Source organism: Panulirus ornatus, chromosome 15, assembly GCF_036320965.1.
Source record: "Panulirus ornatus isolate Po-2019 chromosome 15, ASM3632096v1, whole genome shotgun sequence".
Classification (NCBI taxonomy): Eukaryota; Metazoa; Arthropoda; class Malacostraca; order Decapoda; family Palinuridae; genus Panulirus; species Panulirus ornatus.
The window spans coordinates 24,264,548-24,289,402 of record NC_092238.1 but is presented as its reverse complement, the minus strand read 5'-3'; the positions used below and the strand labels follow the sequence as shown (position 1 = coordinate 24,289,402).

Sequence of the window (24,855 nt, the reverse complement as noted above, 5' to 3'; positions counted from 1 at the left end):
CGATACATTCAGGAACTTAGCCCCCCTCCCCCCAACCACCACCACCAGAGGTGAGAAGTGAGCGGGAGGAAGATGTCTCCCGGTTTTCGCCTCCTGACTGCGATCTTTATCTCCCCATCTTCCTTGCCTCACTCGACCACCTCACATGAATATCCAACACCTTCTTCCTTATATGTACGATTCGCAGCCAGCTACAGCCTAGCCTTCCTGGCAATATTTGCTCGAGGGTGATGATCATTACCAGGCGTCACCTTAAATCTCAACTACGTCAACCAATTCTTTGTTTCTTTGACCTAGGAAATTATATCTGACATATCTGTAGCCGATACGTAGATGTCTTTACTCGATATTTTTTCATTCTTCTCCACTTTATATTATGTTTGGTTGAGTTAAGCATGCTCCTCTTCTTGTCCACAAATCATGAACAGCCTTCGTCTATCTACCTCCTGTTCCACTGATGGTCTTAATTTTGGTGAAACACATTTTGTGCACTGGTATCGTGTTCGCTGGTACATGTGTACGCTGGTTCGTACATGCGTTGGTAAAGTGTTCGCTGACATATGTGTGTGCGTGTAAACATTAAGTGTGTCCATGTGGGTGTGTGTTCCGTGCCGGAGTGGGCCTGGCACCAGGAACCAACGACCTTCGACTACCAACCAACCAACTATATATAGCAAGAGTCACACTGGCTGATCAGTGGCGAGCCACGGTCGATGGTGACGGTAGACCTCAACCTCTGACCTCGACCTGTGTCCTCAGCTGTCCTTGCTCTCAGGCGCCTGCCCCGGGCTCTGACAACTCCAACCTGTGGCCTCATAACCTCTGACCTCAACATCTGCCCTCAACCTTTGGCCTGAATCTGGCTTTGTTTGCCTGTTGCCTGGCACAAGGATAGTCACATACTGTAAAATGTAGTTTATCTTTAGTCCAGAACTGCTGTAGCGATGGTGTGTGTGTGTGTGTGTGTGTGTGTGTGTGTGTGGGTATGTGTGTGTGTGTTATAACAATATCTGTGTACAACTACTGCTCCTCTTTAATGTTCGAAGGTTATGTTAGAAATACGTTGTCTGCTTCGCTAGATCACGTACTGAAAGATATGTACATCATCGACCGATCATGATCCATGATAATTACGTCAACAATAAATAATACTGAGTGAGCAGCCTGGATACTGGCCAACCATCTTCCCGCGGAGGACTGAGGAGGCCCCAGGTGCGTCGCATGTACAGAAGATGGCTTCTCCTAGAATAAGTCCTCATGAAATTAGTTTTACGTTTCGATAATTATTAATTGTAGAGAAAAATAATGAAGACGTGGTCAACAATGAGGCGTTAACAACACACAACCACCGGCCAGGGACGATACTAAATGTAAACATGGCCTCAAGAAGCAGATATCCTCGACCTCCGCCACGCTCGGTCAAATTTTCGAATGAACTTAAGAATCATCTTTACACACGCGAGAAAATTCCTTGTAAGAATCTTGATAATGACGACATCTTTTCTGTTGTAGGAAAAACCTGTAATCCATGAACGAAGTGGCACAAAAAACACACAACTGACTGTTAATATTTTTTTCTTGTATCTCCCCTGATGATGTGATTATTACATGAAATTGCACTTGGAAACTTATCATGTTTCATTTCCCCGCGGGCTCATAGGAATATATATATATATATATATATATATATATATATATATATATATATATATATATATATATATATATATATATACTGTATTTTTTTCATACATATTCGCCATTTCCTGCGCCAGCGAGGTAGCTCCAAGAACAGAGGACTGACCCTAAAAGGGAATATATATATATATATATATATATATATATATATATATATATATATATATATATATATATATATATATATATATTATCTCTGGGGATAGGGGAGAAAGAATACTTCCCACGTATTCCCTGCGTGTCGTACAAGACGACTAAAAGGGGAGGGAGCGGGTGGCTGGAAATCCTCCCCTCTCGTTTTTTTTTAATTTTCTAAAAGAAGGAACAGAGAAGGGGGCCAGGTGAGGATATTCCCTCAAAGGCCCAGTCCTCTGTTCTTAACGCTACCTCGCTAATGCGGGAAATGGCGAATAGTATGAAAGTAAAAAAGAAAGAAAGATATATATATATATATATATATATATATATATATATATATATATATATATATATATATATATATAGGATCATAGGGTGGGGGAGGGGGCGAAAATTCTAGGGGCCTTGAAGAATGTGTGGAAGTCGAGAACATTATCTCGGAAAGCAAAAATGGGTATGTTTGAAGGAATAGTGGTTCCAACAATGTTGTATGGTTGCGAGGCGTGGGCTATGGATAGAGTTGTGCGCAGGAGGATGGATGTGCTGGAAATGAGATGTTTGAGGACAATGTGTGGTGTGAGGTGGTTTGATCGAGTGAGTAACGTAAGGGTAAGAGAGATGTGTGGAAATAAAAAGAGCGTAGTTGAGAGAGCAGAAGAGGGTGTTTTGAAGTGGTTTGGGCACATGGAGAGAATGAGTGGGGAAAGACTGACCAAGAGGATATATGTGTCGGAGGTGGAGGGAACGAGGAGAAGAGGGAGACCAAATTGGAGGTGGAAAGATGGAGTGAAAAAGATTTTGTGTGATCGGGGCCTGAACATGCAGGAGGGTGAAAGGAGGGCAAGGAATAGAGTGAATTGGAGCGATGTGGTATACCGGGGTTGACGTGCTGTCAGTGGATTGAAGCAAGGCATGTGAAGCGTCTGGGGTAAACCATGGAAAGCTGTGTAGGTATGTATATTTGCGTGTGTGGATGTATGTATATACATGTGTATGGGGGGGGGTTGGGCCATTTCTTTCGTCTGTTTCCTTGCGCTACCTCGCAAACGCGGGAGACAGCGACAAAGTATAATAAAATAAAAATAAAAAAAATAATATATATATGTATATATATATATATATATATATATATATATATATATATATATATATATATATATATATATATATATATCCCTCACATCCATGAGACTTTACACCTAACTAACAAGCCCCTAAATATAAAAAGCTAACCTCTGCCTATACTCACAGATCCTCCATCCCCAGCAAACACAATACTGACAAAACACATACACACCGAAATAAGCCCACAACCACGCTCCCCAGTCGTGTACAAGTTACAATTTCCCGTCAATGCTGAATAAACCGACTATCGCCAAAACACTGTAAAACCCGAATCAACATACTTCAAGACCCTTCATGCCCATGATGCAACTACCACATGATAGAGTGGCAGATGTAGAGTGTTTAGGGTCACGGTGATGTGCGAAGTGAGTCATGGAGTGATTTGGTGAAAAGAGAGGAAGTGGTGAAAGATCTACATACGATGAAATGTGGTAAGGCGCCTGGAGTGAATGGTACTGCAGTTGAATTTATTAAGAAAATAGGTGACTGTTGTTAAATGGTAGGTAAGGATTTTTTAGTGAGGTGCCTGAGGAATGGTGGGATGCATGTATAATGCCACTGTATAAAAGCAAGGGGGATAAAGGTGAGTGTTGAAGCTACAGTGGTATAAGTTTGTTGAGTATACCTGGTAAGTTGTATGAGAGTATTGATTGAGAGGGGGAAGGCATGTACATGTACGGATGTGAACCATGGGTCATAGTTAAGGCTGTGTGGAGGACGGTGGATGTGTTTGAGGAAAATATGTGGATGTTTCCGAGTGTGTTTCTCACACAAATTTGGTTTGCGCTTTATATTTCATATCCAAGTTTTGTGACGGTCTTTTATCTTCTATGTAGATTCCTGATGATGCCTCTGTGAAGGCGAAAGTTTGATTGTAATATATATATATATATATATATATATATATATATATATATATATATATATATATATATATATATATATATATATATATATATATACTTTGAGTGCTTTTATTATGAAAGAAGAGTCCAGAAAAAGTCAAATGATTCAATATTCACATTAAGCACTGGTTATATAACTGCAGCTGGAGGGACTCAGGAGTGCGCCCCCAGCGACCAACCGTGGAAGGGTCGGGAGTAAAGGTGAGGAACCAGCAGGCGGGGCAGCAGGGGGCGGCTGGTGGCCGGCGAGAGGAGGGAACCAACGTTTACCCTGGGTCATGTATCGCACATGTGGACGGCGAGGGACAGACACCAGCCTCCCGAGGGACAGATAAGGAAGGACTCAGAGGATTTGATGACACTGGTGACGTGTGTGTGTGTGTGTGTGTGTGTGTGTGTGTGTGTGCGTCCTACACAAGTAGGGACACAAATGTCTGTTGTGTCACACGCAGAGCGGCACACGAGACAGAGTGGTGGGTGGGGGAGGGTACGAGCGTTCTGTCTGTTGTGAGGAGGATATGAAGTGTACTGCCTCACATGGTGCAAGGTTATGAAGCGGTGAAGTGAGGACGCACACGCCAGCCAGCCCTCCAGATGGTGAGGGTACGGGGCGGGCTCACGAGGCAGGGGATCCCAGTGACAGAGAAGGAAGGGAGCAACATGAAGACGGAGAGCTGTGGCTCAAGGCCAAGACCGGCAGGGGCGTCCCGGTATGGAGAAGACCGGCAGGGGCGCCCTGGTAGACAGAAGACCGGCAGGGGCGTCCCGGTATGGTGAAGACAAACAGGAACACTTTTTGTCCCAGAGACATAGTATACAGTGCATCGGTAAAGCGGAGGGACATAAGCAAGGAAGAACAATTCTAAAGAACATAAAGGTTGCAGTGTTCCAGGGGCTATAACTGGACGGGAGGTTACAGTGTTCCAGGGGCTATAACTGGACGGGAGGTTACAGTGTTCCAGGGGCTATAACTGGACGGGAGGTTACAGTGTTCCAGGGGCTATAACTGGACGGGAGGTTACAGTGTTCCATGGGCTATAAGACTGGACGGGAGGTTACAGTGTTACAGCGGCTATAAGACTGGACGGGAGGTTACAGTGTTCCAGGGGCTATAACTGGACGGGAGGTTACAGTGTTCCAGCGGCTATAAGACTGGACGGGAAGTTACAGTGTTCCAGGGGCTATAAGACTGGACGGGAGGTTACAGTGTTCCAGGGGCTATAAGACTGAACGGGAAGTTACAGTGTTACAGGGGCTATAAGACTGTAGCTGAAACAGGTACAGGGATTAGCGAGACCGTCATGGGTGAAGAACAAAGACAAAAGAGAGAGAAAGGGAAATAAAAGAACCTATGAAGGAAAGATACAAAAATGATTACCACAAAAGGACTTTTGACTTTTGATGGAGTATATGCTGGTCTGCTGACCGACCCCCTGTGGGCAGGGTGGGAGCCAGGGGGAGAGTTAGAGGGAAGGTCGGGCGGGAAATCAGGAAACACCCTTGAGTACAGTAGCGGCTCGGTAAGATTATCGTGGTTACATGATGTTAGTGTGAAGCCGTCATAATGCAACACACAGCAACCTCACTGTTGGCTGGACCAGAGAAACAGACGGTGGTGTTCTGTTGGCTGCACCAAAGAAACAGATTGGTTTTCTGTTGATTGGACCAAAGAAACAGAAGTAATGTTCTGTTGGCTGGACCAGAGAAACAGAAGTCGTCGGTGTTCTGGTTAGACCAGAGGAGAAATCCTGGCAGATGAGCTGGCCACCAGGGTGAGGTGTGTGTGGCGGCAAGGAGGACTGGCAGGATATATGGCACGTGAGGAGAGGACCTCCTCCTGCAGAGGTATGGCCAGCCCTGCGGTGGCGCTGGTCTCAGCTATACAGAAATGGAGACGCCCTGCGGATCTGCACATTATGGTTGGTGGAAAGTGTTAACAGAATTGTAACAGGAGAGACAACGCTAACGTTAGAATAATTAATGAAGGGTTGGAGGTGTTATGCTGACACTAGAGCAGTATAAGGGGGAGGAGCTGCAGGTGTTATGCTGACACTAGAGCAGTATAAGGGGGAGGGGCTGCAGGTGTTATGCTGACACTAGAGCAGTATAAGGGGGAGGGGCTGCAGGTGTTATGCTGACACTAGAGCAGTATAAGGGGGAGGGGCTGCAGGTGTTATGCTGACACTAGAGCAGTATAAGGGGGAGGGGCTGCAGGTGTTATGCTGACATTAAGACTAAGTAAAGAAGAGGACAAGAGGTGTGGTGAGAGCCTGGCTGACTGAGGGGAGGTGCCGAATGTGTCGAAGCTTTAATAATGGTGGAGCAGCACTGGTGTCCCTGTACTGTGTGTGTGTGTGTGTGTGTGTGTGTGTGTGTGTGTGTGTGAGCTCAGGTGACCCATGTACCACCAACACCTGCAGCAGGAGTGAATGACATCCACAGAGAAGTGATGATGATGATGATGATGATGACAATGATGATGATGACGATGATAATGATGACACAGGAGGTGTGAACAATCGTTGGCAAGGTCATGAGGTCAATCCCGCTACGCTGAACACAAAGACAAACGAACGAATGATTGTGAGTATTTGTGATAAGGAGTTGGTGACGTAGAGGCAATTGGTGAAGCACCTACAAGGAGTGAGCTGGTGTATCACTCCCTGCGGGGGTCTGTCTCTGACAGCCGCCCCTAATAGCTGGATATGGGCAGAAGGGGGGGGGGGGCTTTTGGGAGGGAGAAGGGAAGTGGTGGGGAAATAGTGGGGAAGGGGAGGCACTGAGGCAAGGAGTTAAGTCCAGCCAGGTATATGCGGCTGGTGGTGTGTGTGGTGTATAGTGGGGGAGCAGGGGTACAACAGGTGTGGTGGGGGACCCTGTGACCTGTTACACACACCCACTACTGTGGTGGGGTGGGGGTGGGAGGAGGTTGACGACCCGCTACACTTGACCACACCCCACGTACCACACCCATCTACTGCTCACTACCGTCTGGCCGATAATTAAATGGGGCGTGGGCACAGCAGGAATGTGAGGGGAGGAGGGATTGTGTGGGTGGTGGCTGCCCTCACTTGTTCACCCAGTGGCGCGGCCTTACATGCTGTGTTGTGTGTGTAGTTCCATACTGAAGAAGAGCAGTGCTGTGCCCTGTGATCGCGTCCTCCACTGTTCTGTGTTTGTCTGTCATTTTGTATCGCGTCATACATCACTCTGCCCTCCTGCCGGGGCCTCAACATTATCCATACTGCTTCTTACCGGCGCTGCGTCTCACCTCCCTGATGTAGTCCACCTTCCGTCATGTCTCGTGTGTTAGTTACTGAGGAGAGCAGCCCCAGTGTCTGGCTTCACCAGATGCAACCATTACTGTGCCTACAGGAGGGTGGAGCAGGCCTGACCCTCACATTCATCTCCTCCATCTGAGTAAACTGACTCATGACCGACACTTGTTAGGAGGTGAGTGACACATCTCGTGCAGCACTTCATCTGTTGTCCCCGGCACGCACAGCTGTGGCCACACCTGCCAACCTCCGCCACGACCAGCGGTAAACACGGCCGTCTTCCTCACTCACAACCTCTGTATTATGAAGGTGTTGCATCACGTCCTCCTTGTACATCCGGAGGCCACCCTAACACAGACCTGGACCCCGGCATCCCTCAGGGAAATCTCTAACTCACGAAGAATGACGGCTAGAAATACCCAAGGGTCGTTCTCTCTCGTGCTTGATGCCTGAACTGTTTTCCTCTCCTGTACACAATCTTTGATCAAACTTCTCTTGTCTCCTTCATCCTCATTTGTTTCCTTTATTCGTCATCAGTGCTGAAGTTCCTGCGTCCAGAGGGCAGTCCTCTCCCTGGCCCAGCCTCATTGCTCTCTCTCTCTCTCTCTCTCTCTCTCTCTCTCTCTCTCTCTCTCTCTCTCTCTCTCTCTCTCTCTCTCTCTGTAGGACATTGATCTACGCCATCTGTCCCCCTCAAACTTTCCTCCACACTATCATAGTACAGTCCAGCAGCCTCACCCCAGTCCGTTTACTGTGCTCCTCTAACATTTTTATTTCCATTAGAATATATATATATATATATATATATATATATATATATATATATATATATATATATATATATATATATATATAATATATACAGTGGTCTCCTACTTGACTGTCATGTCTCCATCTGTACGTGTTAGTAGTGTGGTAGTCTACCACAACCATGACGAACATGAACACCAGCACACCAGCCTGGACTACAGCTACAAATGGTCGCTGGTCTGACAAGACGTAATCACAGTGGTGTAGGGCAATCCCTCCTGCCTGCTGACTAGGGTACAGCGTCGGCTGTAACTTACATCAACAAGACTGGCAATCACCAGGCTGGTGGGTCCTTCATTGTGACCCGGAGCTGCTCCCTCCAGCACGGAAGGTCATCAGGTCATCTGCCACGGCACCCAGCAAGTCACACAAACACACCACTCCAATGTGGAGTATTGGAACGATTTAACCCGTACTTAGTCTCTAATGGCCACCATGGTACGACCCTTGATCACGACAGTACGACCCTTGATCACGTCGATGAAACTCTTTGGTAAGATGATCGTCATATATATATATATATATATATATATATATATATATATATATATATATATATATATATATATTTATATACTAATCGCCATTTCCCGCATTAGCGAGGTAGCGTTACGAACAGAGGATGAGGACTGGGCCTTTGAGGGAATATCCTCACCTGGCCCCTTTCTCTGTTTCTTCTTTTGGAAAAAAAGAAAAAAAAAAAAAAATGAGGGGAGGATTTCCAGCCTCCCGCTCCCTTCCCTTTTAGTCGCCTTCTACGACACGCAGGGAATACGTGGGAAGTATTCTTTCTCCTCTATCCCCAGGGATAATATGTATATATATATATATATATATATATATATATATATATATATATATATATATATATATATATATATATATATATATATATTCCTATGAGTCCATGGGGAAAATGAAACACGAAAAGTTCCCAAGTGCACTTTCGTGTAATAATCACATCATCAGGAGACACAAGAGAGAAATATAACAGTCAGTTGATGTACATCGAAGAGACGAAGCTAGGACGCCATTTGGTAAACATGTGATTGGACAATCACATGTTTACTAAATGGCGTCCTAGCTTCGTCTCTTCGATGTATATCAACTGACTGTTATATTTCTCTCTTGTGTCTCCCGTGATGATGTGATTATTACACGAAAGTGCACTTGGGAACTTTTCGTATTTCATTTTCTCCGTGGACTCATAGGAATATCTTGATCACGCGCAAAATTGTGATCCTTTCCAATATATATATATATATATATATATATATATATATATATATATATATATATATATATATATATATATATATGGAAGGAGGGCTGCTACATGCAGAGAAGTTTTCATCAAGGGTGTAAGGCTTGTGTACGAAAAGGAAGAGAGGAGAGTGAATGTCTCCAAGTGAAGGCTGGTCTGCGGCAGGGACGTGATGTTCCGATGGTTTTTAATTTGTTTACGGATGGGGTGGTTAGGGAGGCAAATGCAAGAACCTGGCAGAGAGGGGCGAGTATGCAGTCTGTGGGGGATGAGAAGGCACGGGAAGTGAGTTATTGTTCGCCGATGATACAGCTCTGGTGGCTGCCTAATTCTAGTCAGAATCTGCAGAAGTTGGTGACTGAGTTTGGAAGAGTGTGTAAAATGAGAAAGTTGAGATCAAATGTGAATAAGAGCAAAGTTATCAGGTTCAGATGGGTGACGTGAAACGTCCGGGGTAAAGAGAGGTCCGTGGGTCTGGATGTGGATAGGGAGCTGTGGTTTCGGTGCGTTACACATGATAGCTCGTGTATGAATGTCAGCAGCCTTTCCTGGCGCTGCCTCGCTGACGCAGGGGGTGGAGATCGGGTGTGGGAGAGAAGAGATTGTATATGTTATCTTTTCCTTCATGCATTTGTGCTGTTTTCTGTGGGGCGGGGTGGCGTCGGGAATGGATGACTCCGAGCAAGTATGAATATATACACCACTACCACCATCAACAACACAATCAACACAAGTAGCAACACTACAAGTAACTACCACCACCACTACCATCACCATCACTACCATTACCACCACTACCATCACCACCACCACCACCACTACCATCACTATCATTACCACCACTACCACCACCACCACCACCACCACCACTACCATCACCATCACTACCATTACCACCACTACCACCACCACCACCACCACCACTACCATCACCATCACTACCATTACCACCACTACCACCACCACCACTACCATCACCATCACTACCATTACCAGCACCACCACCACCACCACCACTACCATCACTATCACTACCATTACCACCACTACCATTACCACCACTACCATCACCACCACCACCACCACCACCACTACCATCACCATCACTATCATTACCACCACTACCATTACCACCACCACCACCACTACCATCACCATCACTACCATTACCACCACTACCATTACCACCACTACCACCACCACCACCACCACCACTACCATCACCATCACTACCATTACCACCACTACCATTACCACCACTACCTCCAGCATACCACCAATAGCACCACCACCACTTGGGTCGGGCGGGTACATCACCAATATCCAGAAGCTCATTTGCAATATCCGTGAGGGTCCCCCACTGAAATGTCTTTTCCTTACCTCTCCCCTCCCCCCTACCTCTCTCTCTCTCTCTCTCTCTCTCTCTCTCTCTCTCTCTCTCTCTCTCTCTCTTGATGTTACAACACCACCATTTATAAAACTTCACGTAGTGATGTTATGATAACGTAGGATCGCGCTGCATCAAGTACTGTTCTATCATACTACCCTACATCCTGCTAGGCTACCTACGCTGAGCTGTGTTCAGCCTACATCTTGCTAGGCTACCTACGCTGAGCTGTGTTCAGCCTACATCTTGCTAGGTTACCTACGCTGAGCTGTGTTCAGCCTAATCTTGCTAGGCTACCTACGTTGAGCTGTGTTCAGCCTACATCTTGCTAGGCTACCTACGCTGAGCTGTGTTCAGCCTACATCTTGCTAGGCTACCTACGCTGAGGTGTATTTAGTCAAGTTATGATGTGATGTGTTTTGCTGTATCCAAGTGCACTGTGTTAAGCTGTGTTATGTGATGTTACGCTACCTTGCGTGCGGTTAACCTGTGTTCCCTACTGCTCTCTTAAGATCTCCTCTGTTTTGAGGATCTTTACTAAGTTCATACGTTAACTTATAATGATTTGACTTAGTAATAAACTTTGCTGTGTTAAGGTTACTTAGTGCCTGGTTACTACTGAAGAATGCTGTACTATCTACTCCTACGCTGCGCTTTGCTAGATATGTTATTCTGAATTACACAAGTTAAGTTCTACTTTTATGCTGATAATTGCATGTGTTTGTGTCAGACTCGCTGTATATGCTGGGTTATGATTTGGCACGCTATGACGTGTGTGGAGAACGAATGGCATCATCGTGAAAGCTAGGATACGTTACCCTAATTTATGTTAGGTTTATGCGATGGAAACATGTGACTATGCTACTATAAATTTTGTGCTGGGTTCATGTGATGATAACACGTAACATGTAAAGCCGTGTTGAGCGAAGCAGCGGCTGTGATATGCTCAAAGTAAACCAAGTTACGCCACGCTGCTAAGTTATTACACACGACACAGTTTGTGTAGAGTCGCTCTGCTTTAAAACTACCTCAATAACTCGTGAACTTATCTTGCCAGACTTTAAGTTTCTCCGTGTGTTCTTCTGCTTAGATTCTAATACATCACGACAAGTAACTACATCTGAGTAAGACATATACACCAAAAATAATTACATCAAAAATGACATTAGGGATCTTAGTAATCCAGGCTCTAAACCGTTGATGGTCATATGGCAACACCGGCGGCAGCGTTCGCCACACTCAGCGTTCGTGATGACCTCAAGTCGGATTCCTAGAATCTCTCTCTCTCTCTCTCTCTCTCTCTCTCTCTCTCTCTCTCTCTCTCTCTCTCTCTCTCTCTCTCTCTCTCTCGTGCTTGGAGACGGGGGGGGGGGGGGGATCCCCAGCCACCTGCAGGTGTCGTACGTCTAAAATTCGTGTAACAACAAAACAACTAAACTCTTGAGAATACCGTGACAGAAGTGTTAGGTCATCAAGAAGGTAAACTTAAAATCGGTTATCAAGTTCATGTATCAGCCAGCAGATACAAGACCTAAGAATTTATATACTGAATGATGAATGTAGACTCCTACCTCAACAACTTTGCTGTCTCAGTTAAGATAAAAAATCTACAAGATTTCAACCTAAAGCACATCAGTCTGAAATGATCTGGAAACACCAGACTGAACACGATAATATCCCCCACACCACAGTGGCTTACACTGGGGTGAAACTTTCTGTTGGCCATGGAACATTTTTGTTATAAGAGAAAACAATGGTGGAACCTTGAGCAGAAGGTTCCAGTATTGTCACAATTTAGCACAGAAAACGTTCAGAAAAAAAGACACATCATCATGTGTAGCTTCCCTGTGACATCTTATAACCTGGCCAACCCAGAGATCTTTACCTCATGATGGTTTATCACGTGGAGTACAAGACAAGACACATTCAAAATGCATTTCATAACATTACCAGGGATGTAACTCTCCTGAAGCAAGAGAAGTGAACCTACAACACTTTAACAACCTTACATGATCAGCCTGAGTGTGAACTGTTGTTTACATGAGACGCTTCTGTGTCTGGTGGTTTGTGTGTGGGGGGGGGGGGGGTCACCTCTCTACACCCAGTAACTCCTACACATCTCATCTGCCACACTAAAAGATGTAAATATTGATGTGTATCTCAAATACCCTCAGACCAGACATCTTTCTTCGTTGTCTGTCACTCGTTCATTATGAAAACAAAACGACGCAGGACCTCACTCGACCACAACCACCAGCCAGGGATCCCAGGCATGCCTACAACCCAGTCTGACAACCCCTTCCTCACGTGAGCAGCGGCACAAATGGAAACTAGTCTCTTGCTCAACATTTAGTTGATCCAAACATTTCACAAATATTGTCAACTTAACAATAAGTGAAGATGGTTGGCTCAGACCACACACACGAATGATGACAGACACCAGCACACATCACCTCCGCCATGTCTGTGTAACACAGTACATGTAGCCAGGCACAACACTATGGACTCGTGGGTCAAACATGACCGAGTACCAGACTAGCCAGACCGTGGGGGCTGTGTCAGCCTTCAGCACGCCGACTCAAACAGTCTGACTGATCACAAGAGCAATATGACAGTTTGGTGGCTAACCCAGGTGTGGGCAGACCACCTGGTGACCATCATGCAGACCCAGGTGGGGGTAGACCACCTGGTGACCATCATGCAGACCCAGGTGTGGGCAGACCACCTGGTGACCATCATGCAGACCCAGGTGTGGGCAGACCACCTGGTGACCATCATGCAGACCCAGGTGTGGGCAGACCACCTGGTGACCATCATGCAGACCCAGGTGTGGGCAGACCACCTGGTGACCATCATGCAGACCCAGGTGTGGGGTAGACCACCTGGTGACCATCATGTCTCCACAGGTGAGGGCGGGAGGCAGAGTGTGGTTGCCCGTGACACCTCAGCCTCCCTGTGCTCCCTCCTCCTCCTCCCGTCTTCACATTCCTCCCCTCGTCTCCCACTAGGACCACCTCCTCATCCACCACCACCCCTCCCTTCCGGAACCCGGTGACCCCTTACTACGGCCGTCTCAACCCCCTCCCCAGCACGGTAACGTTATCACACACACACACACACACACACACACACACACACACACACACACACACACACACACACACACACACACACACACCTAGCAATCTGGCCCAGACCACAGGGACCAACATACAATATTGTGTACCCAATATTTCCTCAGCTAACATTGTCTAAATCCCAGTGTGGGCGGCTCCCTCCTTCTTCCACATGGCTGCCTTCATCATCCAGTAAAATACCTCCCGCCCCTCACCCTCTCCCCGGACGGGAGCTGGGGGAGCGGGGAGCAGCTTGAGGAGAGCGAGCCTTCTCCCCGTCTGGAGGCAGGACGAGTTGGTAACATCCGCTCCCCTGAGCCTCACGCTTCGTGCAGGACCTCACCAGCCCGCGTCATGTTCCTCAACTGTGAGTCAACAGCAGGTGTGGATCAGCCTCACGCTACACTCCCTCATCATCACATGTCCGGCTTCAATCTTGCCTCATCCTATCTTTACTCACACTCACAATCAACCTTCAACTTGTCCTCACTCTCAGACGTCAGCCTCAGCCGGTACTCACACAGTCCTCAGCCAGTCCTCAACCTTCACCTTACCCACCACTTCTGTAGAAGGGCAGGGAATGGAGGTGGGGGAGGGGGAGGGGAGTAAGGGTAAGAAAGTCTCTGTCACTGAGACAATCCCCCTTTGTACCTCTCCTCTCAGCTCACACCAGCATCATCGTCCTCAGCCTCACTCAGTCCAACATGTGAACTCGTAGTGCACACTACCACCTGGCTGACGTCAAAATATCAACCATAAATATAATGTTTCCCGCAGTATTGTCCAGCAAGACGACCATCATGCGTTTCCTTACTCCATCTTGTCTCTTCCTCTCTGGTGGAGGGAGCGGGTTTGCGGTCATGGAAAGGAGGTCGGGTGAACAGATATGTGAGGTAAGGTAAGCTAAAACCTAACCTAACCTAACCTAACTCTATTTGACAATTGCTTATTCTAATCTTACGTAAATTAACCTTCCTAAAATCATATATGAGTTCACTTCAACTACTTTACTATAACGTTCCTTTATCAACGCTTATCTTTTTTATCTGATGTGACCTTATCTAAGCCTGCCTTAGCCTAACCTAACCTAACCTAATACAAATCAACAAATATCAATCTAACGTAAACTATCTTAACCTAATCTAACTTACCTTCAACAAAGGTAACCTAAGCTAACATAGCTTAACCTAACTAACCATAACCTAACGTAACTACATCTATATGTCTCCTTCCTTGACCTAGACCAGTTAGCTTCCTTAATATACAATAACGTAGCCTAACTCAGTATCTTCTCTCACCTAACCTAACCTAACCTAACCTAAGCTAACCTAAAAGGATCTAAGCTAGCTTATCTTAAATTAATCTACCATTAGATGCAAGATATCACAGAGACGTACACCGCACTACGCCAGACCCTCGGGGATCGAAGTCATGATCTCTGTATTGCCACAGTACCACCACAGTCACGTGACGCAGGTGCTCAGTCCAACACGTAACGGTCGTTGTGGTTATCAGTGCCATCTATGGATCAATATTGGAAACTGTGTGCACCACTGTTGACCCAGGGAGAGAGAGAGAGAGAGAGAGAGAGAGAGAGAGAGAGAGAGAGAGAGAGAGAGAGAGAGAGAGAGAGAGAGAGAGAGAGTGGGTCAAGACGTGTCCAGGGAGCTGCTCACTGTGTGGACTGAGTGAGTTTGTGTGTAGCGACGCGGGGGACCAAGCCTGCGGCCGACGCCCACTGGCTCCCACGACCTGGCCTGCAACACCCCGCTACACCCACACCTGGCCTGCAACACCCCGCTACACCCACACCTGGCGTGCAACACCCCGCTACACCTACACCTGGCCTGCAACACCCCGCTACACCCACACCTGGCCTGCAACACCCCGCTACACCCACACCTGGCCTGCAACACCCCGCTACACCCACACCTGGCCTGCAACACCCCGCTACACCCACACCTGGCCTGCAACACCCCGCTACACCCACACCTGGCCTGCAACACCCCGCTACACCCACACCTGGCCTGCAACACCCCGCTACACCTACACCTGGCCTGCAACACCCCGCTACACCCACACCTGCCCTGCAACACCCCGCTACACCTACACCTGGCCTGCAACACCCCGCTACACCCACACCTGGCCTGCAACACCCCGCTACACCCACACCTGGCCTGCAACACCCCGCTACACCCACACCTGGCCTGCAACACCCTGCTACACTAACACCTGGCCTGCAACACCCCGCTACACCCACACCTGGCCTGCAACACCCCGCTACACCCACACCTGGCCTGCAACACCCCACTACACCCACACCTGGCCTGCAACACCCCGCTACACCCACACCTGCCCTGCAACACCCCGCTACACCCACACCTGGCCTGCAACACCCCGCTACACCCATACCTGGCCTGCAACACCCCGCTACACCCACACCTGGCCTGCAACACCCTGCTACACTAACACCTGGCCTGCATGCTACACCACCAAAAATCCGCACAGCTCTATCTTGCTATAGTGATAATCATCTCAGATACACAGACACACGGACACAGACACACAGACACAGACACAGACAGCAGCAGGTGTTCACCATACACCGGGGAGGGAGGTGTTGCCGCCTGGGTATCATGAGAAGGTGTAGTGAGCCAGTGTAGTTCCCTCCTGGACCCAGCGCTGTATCTTCTCTCTTCTGCCTCACGTACACCCGAGCAGCAGGCAACCACTCGACCCACTCTACATCTCACACGTCACAACATGTAACTCACATGACTTGATTTCCTAACTCAAAACTTTGCTGTGTCTGCCGCTGGGTTACCCACCAGCCAGCCGTGACGAACTCCCCCCCTGAGAATGTTTATGATAACCCCCTCCCCCTCCCCCTCCCCCATGAGTTTAAAAGTCCTTAACACACACACACACACACACACACACACACACACACACACACACACAGTAACATTAGATTCCCAGGAAACGTAAATTGAATGGCTCAGCAGCGTCAGTGTGCTACCCCTCCTCCCTGAGGTGTGGTATCTTGGTGTGTGGTGGTGGTGGTGGGCTGCTGTCACCCTCTGCTTTGTTCTTAGTGTGTGGTTGCCAGCTTGTTGTTTGTGGTTAGTGATCATTGCTAGTGTCTGTTAACAACAGTGCTTCATGTGTACTACATGTAGTTATGATCATAGTTATTGAAGGTGGTGGTTCGTTGTGTGGTGGTGATGGTCTATGTTTAATGGTCCTTAGTCCTTAATGACCATGTGACTACTGGTGATTTTCCTGGAATGATGTTCGTCACGGTTCGTGGTGTGAGGTTAGCCCGTCTTGGTGTGTGTGGTTAGCCCGTCCTGGTGTGTGAGGTTAGCCCGTCCTGGTGTGTGTGGTTAGCCCGTCCTGGTGTGTGAGGTTAGCCCGTCCTGGTGTGTGTGGTTAGCCCGTCCTGGTGTGTGTGGTTAGCCCGTCCTGGTGTGTGTGGTTAGCCCGTCCTGGTGTGTGTGGTTAGCCCGTCCTGGTGTGTGTGGTTAGCCCGTCCTGGTGTGTGTGGTTAGCCCGTCCTGGTGTGTGTGGTTAGCCCGTCTTGGTGTGTGTGGTTAGCCCGTACTGATCTTTCACAGTGTTTTGTGAACGCATCTCGACTGTTGAGTTGTTTGTGGTTAGTATTTCTTGCCTCAGTGTCAGCCCGTAGTATGACCTCTGACCTTCGTGACAGACTTGCATGACCCTTGACCTTGTGCCAGACTGTAGCACGACCCTTGACCTGTCTCTCAGGCTATGGTGCTGGTGTGTCACATATTCAGATAAGAATATTCATAATAAACGAACATATAACTATACCAATATTCTCGAGACAGAGCTATTATCATTATCATCATTATCATACTCATTATCATAATCATTATCATTACTATTATTATCATTATCAAGTAAACGTTCATCTCATATTGTAGTATACAGGAAGGTGTAGTATACAGGAAGGTGTAGTATACAGGAAGGTGTAATCATGTGTCCATGAGTCTGGATGAGAGACGGTCTGCAATTACTGGACCATAACCTCCAATGTAAACCATCAATATTCCTCATAATAAACTCTCTAATAAAGGAAATATGGTTGTGTGTGTATCTAGAGTGTAGCCGGTTGTTACACCCTGGAGTGTGTACCTTGTGTGCAGCCGGGTGTTATAGCCCACGGTGTACACCCGGGGTGTAGCTAGGTGTACGCCCTAGATGACACTCAGAACATGACATTCCTATGTGTCCGTCAAACTTGATCGATAATCAACTAAAATCAACAGCAATACAAAATCGTGCATCCAAACTAATGCAGTCCCACAAGATGAAGGAAGGACAGACCACAAGATGAAGGAAGGACAGACCACAAGATGAAGGAAGGACAGACCACAAGATGAAGGAAGGACAGACCACAAGATGAAGGAAGGACAGACCACAAGATGAAGGAAGGACAGACCACAAGATGAAGGAAGGACAGACCACAAGATGAAGGAAGGAGAGACCACAAGATGAAGGAAGGACAGACCACAAGATGAAGGAAGGACAGACCACAAGATGAAGGAAGGAGAGACCACAAGATGAAGGAAGGAGAGACCACAAGATGAAGGAAGGACAGACCACAAGATGAAGGAAGGACAGACCACAAGATGAAGGAAGGAGAGACCACAAGATGAAGGAAGGACAGACCACAAGATGAAGGAAGGACAGACCACAAGATGAAGGAAGGAGAGACCACAAGATGAAGGAAGGACAGACCACAAGATGAAGGAAGGACAGACCACAAGATGAAGGAAGGACAGACCACAAGATGAAGGAAGGACAGACCACAAGATGAAGGAAGGAGAGACCACAAGATGAAGGAAGGAGAGACCACAAGATGAAGGAAGGAGAGACCACAAGATGAAGGAAGGACAGACCACAAGATGAAGGAAGGACAGACCACAAGATGAAGGAAGGACAGACCACAAGATGAAGGAAGGACAGACCACAAGATGAAGGAAGGACAGACCACAAGATGAAGGAAGGACAGACCACAAGATGAAGGAAGGACAGACCACAAGATGAAGGAAGGAGAGACCACAAGATGAAGGAAGGACAGACCACAAGATGAAGGAAGGACAGACCACAAGATGAAGGAAGGACAGACCACAAGATGAAGGAAGGACAGACCACAAGATGAAGGAAGGACAGACCACAAGATGAAGGAAGGAGAGGCGCCAGGAAGGTGGGTAAGAGACTGTGCAGCATCAGTCTTCACACGAGTGGGTCGACCTACCATCAGATGCCGGGAAGATCACACAGTTACAACACTGCTTCACAACTACTGACATGCTAATAACTATAACTGAATGATCGTAATGTGTGTTAACGATTAACGATATAATAAGCAAATATCTCAAGTTATTGTCTCGTGACAAAGACTCATCTCAAATCCTCTCTACGTGAGCAATAACTGACCCAAATATGTATCCACTCCACCGTTCACGTAGAATGTAGCACAGGACGACCCAGCTTCACTACACTGATGCTGTTCCTTCTTCCCCGTCCACTGGTGTCAGGTCACCAGGAAGGAGCAGCTGCTGGGGACAACCCTCTACTGTACCTTCCTGCCTCCATCTACAGTGACATGTGGGAAGACGGCTTCTGCTTCACTATATCGCCTCCATCTATACAGACTGATAATGTACGACACTGTAGGTGTGGCGAGGTACCTAACCTCGTGAGAGACCATCAGGCCTCCTGTTCTCGGGTCTCCCAGACGTCTCCCTCATTCCCAGATGTTTGATGGCGTGACGCACTCACACAAAGATGAAGCCGATTCCATTATCGGAGCCGAGGATATCTTTAATTGGTGTGGGGACGTGTGCCCCAGCGGGACCCGGCCTGACCTGAGGTACAGTCTGACATCGTGGTTCATGATGGTCCGTGGCGTCAGTCAGGCCCTGACCCACCCGACTTGCGGCTGTGCTCCCTCCGTCTGTAGCAACGCCCCTCCTCCACCCTGCCCTCCACACCACGACCTTCAACTCCGGTCAACTGAAGGAAATAATCCACATATTTCGCCAGCACCGGACACACACACACACACACACACACACGTGTGTGTACTATACACCAAGTAATCCCTCAATTTTATATTTTCAGATGAATGGCCGCCAGAATTCAATAACCCGTTCTATATTTATTTATATTTACACAAACGCACATATGCCAGTGTGAAGCAGACGTCCAGTGGTTACCAAACATACAGAGAGATTAACTTGTGTTTGAGATCAACTTCCACACAAAGTGAAAATGGCTACTCAAAAATCACGTTATTTTGTCCTTGACTTAAGATAGCACGAGAAAATGAAAATAAAAAATAATGGAAAACTATAAAATACAGAAAATATGATTTAAAAACAAGACACATAGAGACAGACAACAGGCAGTAAGAAAAACCCCGACATGCGAGGCAAAGAGAAGTTGAAGGAAGAAAAAGTGGAGTACCCAGAGGGGCGACCCGGCCATTGTGGGGGGTGACGTGAGCACAGTTGCCGGTTTGTATATAATGCAGAGTTGCGGCTCTTTGTCCCTAGGCTGCTCGCCCCGCCACCTGGTGACGCGCTTTACAAACTTCAAGCCACTATTTCGCAGACTTCATGTGTTTTGTGTTTTCTTTTTCCTGGGTTGGGACCTGATATATCTTAGTTTCTGACGTGGTCTTAGTTCATTCTGCTCTCTCTCTCTCTCTCTCTCTCTCTCTCTCTCTCTCTCTCTCTCTCTCTCTCTCTCTCTCTCTCTCTCTCTCTCTCCCTGGCGAGCAGCAGACAACCCTCACCAGCCAGGTGGATCACCAGCACAACCCGCCTGGTTACCGGGGGGGTTAGTGACGGCAACTCAATGAGCTAACACTTTAGTGGCTGTCAAGTGTCACTCCACTGGCCCAGGTAGCTGACCTATCTTTCCGCCTCATCCAGACGCGGGTTCCCGGGCACACACACACACACACACACACACACACACTATAACCATTCATCGACCAGCATCAAGGGGATGAACACCTGGGTTGGCTGTGGACCAACTGACGGGCCCTAGATTCGGCCCCGGAGAGGTCCGTGCAGGACAAGTGGTAGCCATGCTGACCACCACACCACGGGAACAAGGAACTTAAGAAAATGAGGCAGGGGACAGTAGGTCTACCCGTCCGTCCCGTGACAGCAGGAGTGTACAGTAGGTCTCGCCGTCCCGTGAAAGGAGGAGAGGACAGCAGGCCTTAACCTCCCGTCCCGTGACTGCAGGAGGAGGGGACAGTAGGCCTGCCTCCCCCTGGGGCAGGTATCACATGATTGATCTAGGAACCTTCATCACCAGTCGACCACATCGCACATTGGCTGACACTGTTCGCGCCCACGCCCGACGAGGCTCCCACTCTCAGTATTATAATAGTAATAAAAATAATAGTAATAATAATTATCATAATAATAATAATAATAATAATAATAATAATAATAATAATAATAATAATAATAATAATGATAATAATAATAATAATAATAATAATAATAATAATAATAATAATAATCCCCTCATGAATATTGTGAGGGCATGTGTGAGGGCATGTGTGAGGGGCCCCGACCAGCTGATGTCTTCCTGTAGGTGCAGGAGGGTCAGGTCTGCCGGAGGGAGTGTGCCTCACTCTCCCATCCTTCCCTCCCTCCCCCGATCCCAAGCTTCATAACCCATTATTCAGTTGCCATGGTCACTGTCATGACGTTTATTTGTACTGAAAACACTGGCTGTATGTAGTGTACGTTATGTAAACAACTGGGGAGGCTGGCACCATGTACACTGCCATATGATACTCCATCCACATCCACACTGCACACACACACACACACACACACACACACACACACACACACACACACACACACACACACAAACACATACAGAGACACACACATACACACAGACACACACACAGACACACACGTGTGAGGAAACGTTAACAAAGAAGATATATGTGTCAGAGATGGGGGGAACAAGATGTGGGAGACCAGATTGGAGATGGTAGGATGGAGCGAAAAAGATTATAAGCGATCGGGACCTGAACATGCAGGAGGGTGAAAGGCGTGCACGGAATAGAGTAAATTGGAACGATGTGGTATACTGTAGTCGACCAGTTGTCAGCGGACTGAACCAGGGCATGTGAAACATCCGGGGTCAACCATGGAAAGGTCTGTGGGGCCTGGTTGTGGACAGGGAGCTATAGTTTCGATGCATTACACATGACAGCTTGAGAATGGATGAGAACGAATGTGGCCTTTCTTCGTCTGTTCCTGGCGCTACCTCGCTAACGCGGGAAACGTCAAATATGAAAAAATTTTAGTGTGAAAATTCTTAATGATGTGGACAAAACATGAGAAGTGGTATGTGTCTGTCTCCCTGGTGACCACCCACAAACCCTAAGATAATGCATACGAAGACAACAATTATATCGATAATGTTACTAATTATATTGTTATAATTATAATGTTGACAATTATGTTGATAATGTTATTAAAATTAACGATAATCAAGATACCAAAGATCATAACATTTACATCAAGCTGAGAGAACTGACCTGACCAGCCCTACCCTGCCCATACTACACAAGTCAGTACACAAACTACCGTTGTGATGTCAGTGTTTGGGAGGTCAGCCTCCAGAGCCGTGGCCGGAGAGTTCAGGCACTGCGATCTTACCTCCTGAGTACTGGTGTGGGGTACTGGGAGCCTACCTCCTGAGTACTGGTGTGGGGTACTGGGAGCCTACCTCCTGAGTACTGGTGTGGGGTACTGGGAGCCTACCTCCTGAGTACTGGTGTGGGGTACTGGGAGCCTACCTCCTGAGTACTGGTGTGGGGTACTGGGAACCTACCTTCAGTGAGCGCGACAGCAGTGGGTTGGGCGAGTGTCGCAGCGGCCGTCTCACGCCTCACCTGCGGGAGAGAGAATGGTCGGTGGGTGAGTCGGTGGCTGGTATTATCATACGCTGGAGTCACGTTGACAAGACATACATTGTATCGAAATCTAATTTCCAGTTTTGTTATACATCATTATTGTTATATATCTTTGGGAGAACCTGAAATTATCATTATCACTATCATCATCACTCCTTTTATAATACAGATAAATATTGCATTTTTCCCCCTGAAGTCACGTACCTAGGGAACAGTCATTACAGAAAAAATTTAATAATGATAAGAAAACTCCAGGTGTTTTCGTTTGAGGTTCCTCATGTTACTACATATATGAACCTCGACACAAGCAAGAAGTTATGTTAGGTTTTAATAAGATTTAGTTCTTTATTGATCATATTTTCTTGATCATGTTTTCCTGATCATGTTTTTCTTTCTTTTACTTTATGTAACTTCAACATTTTCCCTCATCTTGAAAACAGTTCCCGATTTCCTGTTGTATATCATCAATGGAGGTAAGAACACACAGGGTACACATCCCATCCTAGCAGCTACAACATGACCATCCTAGCAGCTACAACCTGACCATCCTAGCAGCTACAACCTGACCATCCTAGCAGCTACAACCTGACCATCCTAGCAGCTACAACCTGACCATCCTAGCAGCTACAACCTGACCATCCTAGCAGCTACAACCTGACCATCCTACCACAGGGCCAGTCGTCCACTTCCTCCAAAGTTTCGTATTCTTTATCTTTATTTGAATTCATTTTCTTTCACGCTTTTCAGATTTCCTTTATGGTCTGGCCTGCACAAGAGCGACCCGAGAGTTGTACATAATATGGAAAGTTGAACAGGAATGATACAAGTTTGTAGTGAGAGTTACATGAATTATGATTAATGAGACAAAACATATATATCAAGATATTGACTGAACACCAGCAGTGTATATAACCGTATTTTACTTTCCTCACACGAGACTCACAAACAAAATCTATATTGATGGATTTTCTTAACAAGGTTCTTGTAATATTTCCACCACAGACTTGTGGGCGACATTTAAATTTACGAGAACACAGTTGGCCCAGAATGATTTACTGTAATGGATACGATAGTCTGCTTCACTTCTTACCAAGATTTATTACCCTACTGTGTGTGTGTGTGTGTGTGAGAGAGAGAGAGAGAGAGAGAGAGAGAGAGAGAGAGAGAGAGAGAGAGAGAGAGAGAGAGAGAGAGAGAGAGAGAGGAGGGGGGTCACTAGTTTGTACCGTTGGGAAGAGAGTGCTACACTCGAGAGTCCTCATCTCTTGACCTTTCTCTCATATCACACAACTATCTAAACTTGCACATGTTGTCCACATTCACAGTTTCATCATTCATCCAATACTCTTACACAACATCATAAGTATTTTATGTACATAGTTCCTAACAAGCTTTTTGCTTACTTCATCCACGTTCTGCCCTGATTACTCTTTTCAGCATATTTCAGAGAAATGTCACTTTCTGCATCATCAGACTGGTTCCAAACCCTAAACATTATGATCAGGTCACCCCTCACTCTTTTCTTCTTCTAAGGTACACAAATTCAACCCTTTCAATATTTACCTGTAAATCAGCTTGCTTAATTTTGGTGCCATCTTTACTGTCTTCCTCTGGACCTTCTCTAGTAGCTCTTGAGAAACATATTCTAGTTTTGGCTTAATGTTCATCTTTTCATGGTAGCTGAGATGGCACTGGCAACTGAGGCCCTAATCAAGGCCATCCCTCTGATGAATATATATATATATATATATATATATATATATATATATATATATATATATATATATATATATATATATATATATATATATATTATCCCTGGGGATAGGGGAGAAAGAATATTTCTCACGTATTCCCTGCGTGTTGTAGAAGGCGACTAAAAGGGAAGTGAGCGGGGGGCTGGAAATCCTCCCCTCTTGTTTTTTTTTTTGTTTTTTTTTTTCTCAAAGAAGGAACAGAAAAGGGGGCCAGATGAGGATATTCCCTCAAAGGCCCAGTCCTCTGTTCTTAACGCTACCTCGCTAACGCGGGAAATGGCTAATAGTATGAAAGAAAAGAATATATATATATATATATATATATATATATATATATATATATATATATATATATATATATATATATATATCTGTTTCCTAG

The 24,855-nt window shown here is 46.5% G+C and overlaps 1 protein-coding gene across 7 annotated transcripts in view; it reads right to left on the bottom strand.

Moving 5' to 3' along the window:
• Nucleotides 1-24,855, bottom strand: part of LOC139753760 (synaptotagmin-15-like) — a 165,507-nt gene that overhangs the window by 80,961 nt on the left and 59,691 nt on the right. For all 7 annotated transcript variants that reach the window (XM_071670588.1, XM_071670584.1, XM_071670585.1 and 4 more), the window contains one exon: nt 22,635-22,695. In XM_071670588.1, the coding sequence (XP_071526689.1) occupies nt 22,635-22,695 (61 nt within the window). The remainder of the gene's footprint in view (nt 1-22,634; nt 22,696-24,855) is intronic.